We start from the raw sequence: 7043 nt of genomic DNA, 5'->3' as shown, positions 1-7043 counted from the left end.
CCCCCCCCCCCCCCCCGAGGTTTCGGTTTATTAAAAGGAAAATGTTTTTTACATGCAGATCAGTGCACGATGATAAGCAGGTACAACCTCTTGAGACAATGCCATAATCCTGTCACTGGATTCTAATTACCCTCATGAAGGTACAAACATTTTCGAGCTTGCTGTTCAAGTGCCTTCAGCACCCTACCTTCACTCTTGACTATCAGCAGCTTGTTACCAGCAGTGTTTCAGCAATCCTCATCTAGACACAGATTGCTGGGTTTAAACACAGGGCCTTGATAGATTCAGCCACAAAAGCTGAAGACTCAGTCTACAACTATCCACCTTGCCCTACCACCAGTTTCCCTCTTTATCACCGATGTAAGCATGCTGAGGACGTATCTACTCCACAGCTTTACACACCACACACCAGCTATTCCAGCAGTACTTGCAGTAACGGCCCAGGCTGAAGTCTGCCACAGTTCCAAAGCAAGTTTACTACTTTTTCTGCCATCCCCACTGCAGAGTCAGTAATAGCTGGCAGCGTAAACAGGAGGTGGTAACTGCTTGTGCTGCTGCAGATAAACATAAGGGCTGGAGAAGCAACGGCAGATGTGGGTTGCACAGATTAAAAACATTCAACATAGCCTCAGCTGCAATGGTAACTAGTTTAGGACTCAAAAGGGACAGAAGCAGCAAAGGAATTATCAAATGGCACACGGTGAGAGCAAGCAAACTTTCTTCTGTCCCGCTGTCAGGACTTTTCCCATGAGATTAGGGACAAACCTAAATTCTTCCCAAATGATTGGCTCAAGTAGATAAAGAGGAAGGACTCAGTGACAGAAGGAAGCTGCATAAGACAGACAAGTCTGTATCTTCAACTTAGTGGACAGTGGCCATCAAGGGGACACTAGGATGGTGATGAGTCAGAACCTGAACTGAAATTCACAAATACTTTCTCTTGAAGAACAAACTATGCCCTTCAGCACCCCTCCTGCTTCCCTCTACAATGAGGCTCCTACCAGTTTCCATCTTTCTCATTCTAGCCCAGGAAGCTAAGGTGAGTTGGACCAGACAACTCCTGAGTTATTCCCTAAAGCAGCTTATTTTCCTGCTAGCAATGCACGGCCAAGAGTCGAAAGCCCCTTAGTACTAGGTGTGTGTAACACCAGTCTTGCCAGGATTAAAATTCAACCACTGAATAAAAATCCAGGATTTGGAGGATTCCATTAGCTCTTCCAGCTCTCAACTCTCTGAAGACCAAAATTTGGTAGGTGTTAAAAATTCCCCTCCCACACCTTTAAACACTTCATTATGAATCCATTTCCCTTATATTTTGTTCCTTATTCTGGGTTGGGCTTTTTTTTTTTTTTTAAGGAGAGGGGAAAGTTCAGACTAGACAGATCAAATTTCAAAGTTCAACAAAGTTTTACACAAAATTTTGTATATTTAGAACACATACAGAAGCCACATATGCTTCCCAGTTCCTCCCAAAGTTATGTACATCCATAACATGCACATAGGAAAAACTTCCAAGCACAGGAAATGAAAAGCAGGAGTATCTAATGGAATATATCCAGAGTCATGCTCTGTGATGAGATGTTCACCTTTCTTGATTAAAGGAAACAAAAGGTTTTTTGCCTCAGCTTGCCCTCCCTGTCCTCTCAATTGTCTCTGGCAACCTCTCAAAACTCTCACAAGCAGCATCTCTCTCTGCATTTTAATGAAATATTTATTCTATTTGTTTTTTCTTGACTTATTTGAAGTTAAATGCTATAGAAGGCACAGGGATCCCTTCAAGCGGAGTGAAACATATGAAGTTGATCTCCCTCTCAAACTGTGAGCAGTCATCTTTCCCAAATACAAGGGACAATGGAAATGGGGCACAGAGATGGATCTCAGCCTATCCAATACAACAAAAGTATAATGGGAATCCTAGCTCATAGCCACTTGTATTAACCAGTAAAACATCACACTCATTTCTCACTGTACAGCAGTGAACAGAAGTCTACTCACATGCAGGTCCTTTGGATTTGCTGAGCCAACCTAGGACAGACAAAAGGAAAATTCAGGATTACTATTATACTTGCTTTAATTCATCTTTCAACCGTTAGAATTGGTTAAAATTAAACAAGTTGTGTGCGGCTTCTTGAGTTCCTTATTACTCCCTTCAAGTCAGTTGCTTAAGTAGCACTGCCTGATCAGTGTAGTAACAGCACAAATATTATTTGAATAGTTTAAGTCTGCTTCCTAGCCACCTTTGCTGCCTGGCCATTATTCTGCAGCTCCTCACCATGCTCTTCCATACCACTCTGCTCTTACTAAGCTCTCCAAAGGGACCTGAAAGAGGAATTGCACCTGAAAATGCTCCCCCTTTCTTTTCATGGAGAACTACACAAGTCTTTGGGCTGACCCTGTAATTTCTCCAAACCCACACTTACATGAAACATGCAGGTTAGAATCAAGATCCTTTGTTCATGTACAACACCCCCCCACATTTCTGTCTGGCCATCCAATGCAACAGTGTCCTTGTTTTCATGACCATTGAATTCATCCCTCGCTGTATCCCTGCAGCCTTCCTTTCAGCCACATAATTAGAGACAAAAGAAACCTCTGCTTTGCACAGATTCCCAAAGAATAGGAACAAGTCTGAATCTGCTCAATGACTGGAGTGCGCTCTAACAAGCTGTTCCATGCAATGCAAACAAATACCAGCGGTATCCAAGAGCTTCTGTGCAGAATAACCTTGGCACTGAAAAGACCTTAGAACAGCAAGCAGCAGATTGGCTGCATTTGCGTCAGAGACAACACACAGGAATGAAGTAGTTTCAGTTTATTCAAGCTCAATTTATCACTTTAATGGCAATCCTAGAAATTAAAGAGCTAGCTTTATAGCGTTTCACATGTGATCAGTCAACAAAAATCAGGCTGTGTCTAAATCTAAATGGACTTAGATTCACCGAGCCAGCGTTATTAATTTTTAAAGGTTAATATTTAAACTCCCTCCTTTATAGGTATTGGTATTTGCTTAATTCAGGATGTTTAATACTTTTACCAACACCTGTACTTGCATCTCCCAGGACCAGGTGATGCTATTGTCAATAATAAAAGGCCCAACCTATGTTTTGATAGGTTTCTGACGGAGCTGGTTATGAATCTGAGAGAGATTACACTATTTGGAACACAAATGATAGGAAGCTTTCAGAGTATTTTAGAGAGTACACGTTAAAATTTAATGAACAACTTATTCTGATCTGCTGTCATCCTTCCAAAAATAGACTGGCCAGACAGGAGGACCATTGTGAATGAGATATAAACACAAGGCCTTTGAGAGCTTGGGAATAACCTTAAGGGCCAGAGATAGGAGGGGAAGGAACAGGAGGGGGGGGAATAGACACAGCAACAAAGAAAGAATGGAGAAGCATTATCTGTAGAAAAGCAGACAAAATGTTTTTTATTACTCCCTTCCAACAGTTCAAAAATTCCCTATCTCTATCTACTAAGCACCCCAGCTCTTAGCTACATTCCAGATGAACCCTCAATGAAAACAGAAGAGAGAGGAAGAACTAAGCCTCAGCATTTCAGGTCCTTGCTTTTCAAGTCTTCTTGCCTGCTCATTCCTTCATTGTTTCCCCCAACTAATCTTGGAGAACTTGCCAGACAGGAAAAAAAGGCACAACAGTGATAAAGCTCAAAAAAATATTTTTGAACAGCACTGAAGTTTCCATAAACCCTCCTCTTCTGACACAGCTTCATTGCTTGCCCATCACCAAATGCTGCATTCGTTTTGTGTTAAAATATGTGCAGCAGTTATTTTTATGTTCATGGATATCTTCCTGTGAAAACAGTTTCCCCAAATTCTGCAGTGTGCTTAGTGACTAAGCAACTTATCATACTCATCTCATGGCACTCCAGGATATTTGGATAGATTGCTTGAGACAAAGTGCTGAAGATTTTTCTTAAAAATCCATGCATAAATAAAATCAATTTATTACCAGAGGACAGACCAGATGCTTGCTGACTGGAAATGAATCTGCCCTCTGCATTAACCACGTGGCAAAGAGAACACATTTCTGCCCAGAACATGAATATATCTCTAAGCCTCCTGGAACTCAAGCAATAGAATTTCTAAACAGCAAAATTATTGCAATACAATATACATCATATGGTTTTAAACATATGAATCACAAGCTCTGCTTTCTCACTCAGAGCTGAGCCAGCCATTGTCTCCACGCTTGTCTGTCTTTTTATGAGAACATTCTTCAGCTTTTGTAGCAATTGTGAGCACGTCACGTTGGCCCCGCATTCAAAATAAGCATTACCACCAAGAGATTTAATACAATCTCTTGCTTCATGTTAACATCGCTTTGCTCTGCCTGCTCTGAATGATTTTGCTATGTAAAGTAATAAAGTGAGGATGGTGTGGTGGTTGGGGGACAAAGATGAGGGAAAGATGATTTTCCAAGGGCCTCGCCAATATTCTTTGTTTCTCCATCTGTCTCTCTGCTCCTCGGCTGACTTGCTCATTAATGTTACTCATGGCTGGCGTGCTGCTGCAGGTGCAGCTCTCCGGGACCATGACGCATCGTAGAGCACCCCCCATCCCTCCCAGCAATTGGCAGCTGGGTTGCTACCTCCCAGTCTCAGAAAACTTGTATATGGAAGCGCTCCTCAGTGAGCCCTTCCCCTCCCCCAGGATTTGCTCCCCTGCATGTCTTGCCCTCTGCTGCTATGATTTTGGGCTCCCTTCCACATGCACTCACTTTCTCACTTCCCCTGCAGGAAATGGTTCATGCCTAGCCACTGTAATCCTATTTAGCTGATGATCTGCCTTGATCAGTTTACCACAGCTGGTTTCAGGTCCTGAAGCAAAAGGAACACAGAAAGGGAAACAATGCAGAACCACTCTGGGGTCTTCTGACATGCTTAACTAGTGCTTTTGTTAATATGACTGGATGCCTCAGAAATGATATTAAAAAGGCTTGCCAGTATTGTGGCTGCCTTTCCCCACTCAGCAGCCCCGTGCAGCATAAGGCATTTGCATACTGATTACAGACTCAATTGAAGGTGCTGCAGTGTGCAATGGGAGTTTCAGACAGGGATGGTGCACCCCAGCCCCAGGCTGGGAGGCATATCTGACAGGCCTACATCTGATATGAAGCAGTGACACTATCACCAATAACACCAAGGCTGGAAAAAAAAACAAGGATAGAGCAGATCCAAAAAGACCTTGTCCTTTTCCCACTCTCACTATCAATTCTTGCCAATTTGTCACTCTCTCACATGTGTCTCCCCCACCCCTCATTACATACAAAGCCAAAATCAGGCCAGGAAGATATACAAGTCTGGGATATCTGATTTGAGCAGCCTCTCCCTTCCAACTCGAAGAGCCAGATATACTAAAAGGAGATCAACTCCTCCTCCAGCAGTTTCCAGCACCAGCAGACTTTTCCATATAGGATCACCTCAGCTTTTAGTGCATCTGGCAACTAACGTTTATTCTGCTCTACCACACAAAGGCCAGTCAAGCTTCACACTGATGCTGAAGAACGTTGATCATGGGACATTTTCAGGTGCCGTGGTATGTCAAATAAATAGAAATTTTTAGAGTTATGTCAAGAACTGAGGTTTTCTTTTCAAAGGTAAGCTGTTGCTCTACATTGCAACAGCTGCTGAAGTCAAATTTATGTGCCTTTTATGGACTAACCTCCTTTAAAGTTCTGTGCAAGAGCACACAAAGTTACTCCTTCCATCCCATGACACTTATGATCAGGCATCTCTCTACAGACAAAGACTACATCATGGCTGGTCTGAGAGAAAAAACGTATTTCAGGGTACACTGGGTAAAAAAGCACATAGTTCACATCATGTAGTACCTTGTGAGTATCCAGTATAATTTTCTTCTTCCACTCATTTCTGGAAGGCGGATTCCCTCATCTCCGCTAACATTTTACATATCATCCCATTGCACTGCTATATACATTATTCACCACACGCCCATCCGATAAACATCAAGAAGTTAAAAAGGGGAGGAGGGGAAACTCAAGCAGCAAAGAGGATCTAACAGAGGGGTGCAGTTAGCAGGTGCTGAGGTGTCAGAAGATAGCATACAAGGAAACACTGAACAGATTTATTAGCTGTGCAAAGAGCTGAAGACAATCTGTGTTTCCAAAACTACTTCACACGAGCAGTTGCTACAGGGCATACAGATAGAGTGTCTACATGAGAATCTCACACAAACAAAATGTGGTCCATGCTCTTGAGACAGTCCAGCTGCAGTGAGGGGATGAGAATGAAGGGGGAAAAGTCTGGGGGAATCAAAATGACAGGGTAAAGGACAAGCACTTATTTACTAATACACAAGACTCATTCAGTTCAAACACTGCCCTTTACTTAACAAGTAGTGATGGAAGATTTCCTGCGAGTACTGAAAGATGTGTACAAAACCCACCAACCATCACCAGTTTCCTCATAAAAATATAAGCCCACCTCCATTCTTATACATATCCCACTCCCTGCAGCATATGCAAAGGTGTCACTTACCTGTGGCCTGTGTTTCCAAGATAAAGGTACCAAAGATAACTAGCAAAAGAAATATCCCATGGCTAGTCAAGGCAAGAGACGATCCTGTGTTGCTCTTTGGTGCTACCATTCCATGGCACATCTTTTACCCACCAAAGTTTCTTTTTTTAAAAAAATCCCGAAAGATCTGGTTGATCAGGAGCACCTCAGTCTACAAAAAGAGAGAGAGAGAGAAGGAAAAAACAGTAAGTGTTGAGCCAAACACCTACATCACCTGGGGAGAGGGGGAAAAGGGGAAATTCAGAAACAAACAAGAGCGACCTTTTGCATGGTAAGATTCCTAAATGCTAGAACAAGTATTCACAGTTCACAAGGAAACAGGAGCAGAAAAGGCAATCTTCTGCACAGAAAATAATAAAAGGAGCGGCATTTAGAGAGACCACAACTTTTCACTCACCCTCTAATATTTCAGGTATGAAGACTGCCTAACTTACAATTAATTTTAGCTTTTCCTTTCAAGACAACCCCAGAGGATACAGCGT

The 7043-nt window shown here is 42.5% G+C and overlaps 1 protein-coding gene across 1 annotated transcript in view; it reads right to left on the bottom strand.

Moving 5' to 3' along the window:
* Positions 1–6643, bottom strand: part of KIAA0247 (KIAA0247 ortholog) — a 46552-nt gene extending 39909 nt beyond the window's left edge. Inside the window, exons 1-2 of the mRNA XM_009882077.1 lie at positions 6523–6643; positions 1996–2025 (exon numbers count right to left, since the gene is read on the bottom strand). Coding sequence (XP_009880379.1) covers positions 1996–2025; positions 6523–6643 — 151 coding nt within the window. The remainder of the gene's footprint in view (positions 1–1995; positions 2026–6522) is intronic.
* Between the last annotated feature and the right edge of the window lie 400 nt (positions 6644–7043).

This window comes from Charadrius vociferus, unplaced genomic scaffold (assembly GCF_000708025.1).
Source record: "Charadrius vociferus isolate BGI_N301 unplaced genomic scaffold, ASM70802v2 scaffold50, whole genome shotgun sequence".
Taxonomy (NCBI): Eukaryota; Metazoa; Chordata; class Aves; order Charadriiformes; family Charadriidae; genus Charadrius; species Charadrius vociferus.
The sequence above is the reverse complement of the archived record's forward strand: the minus strand, read 5'-3'. Positions and strand labels throughout refer to the sequence as shown.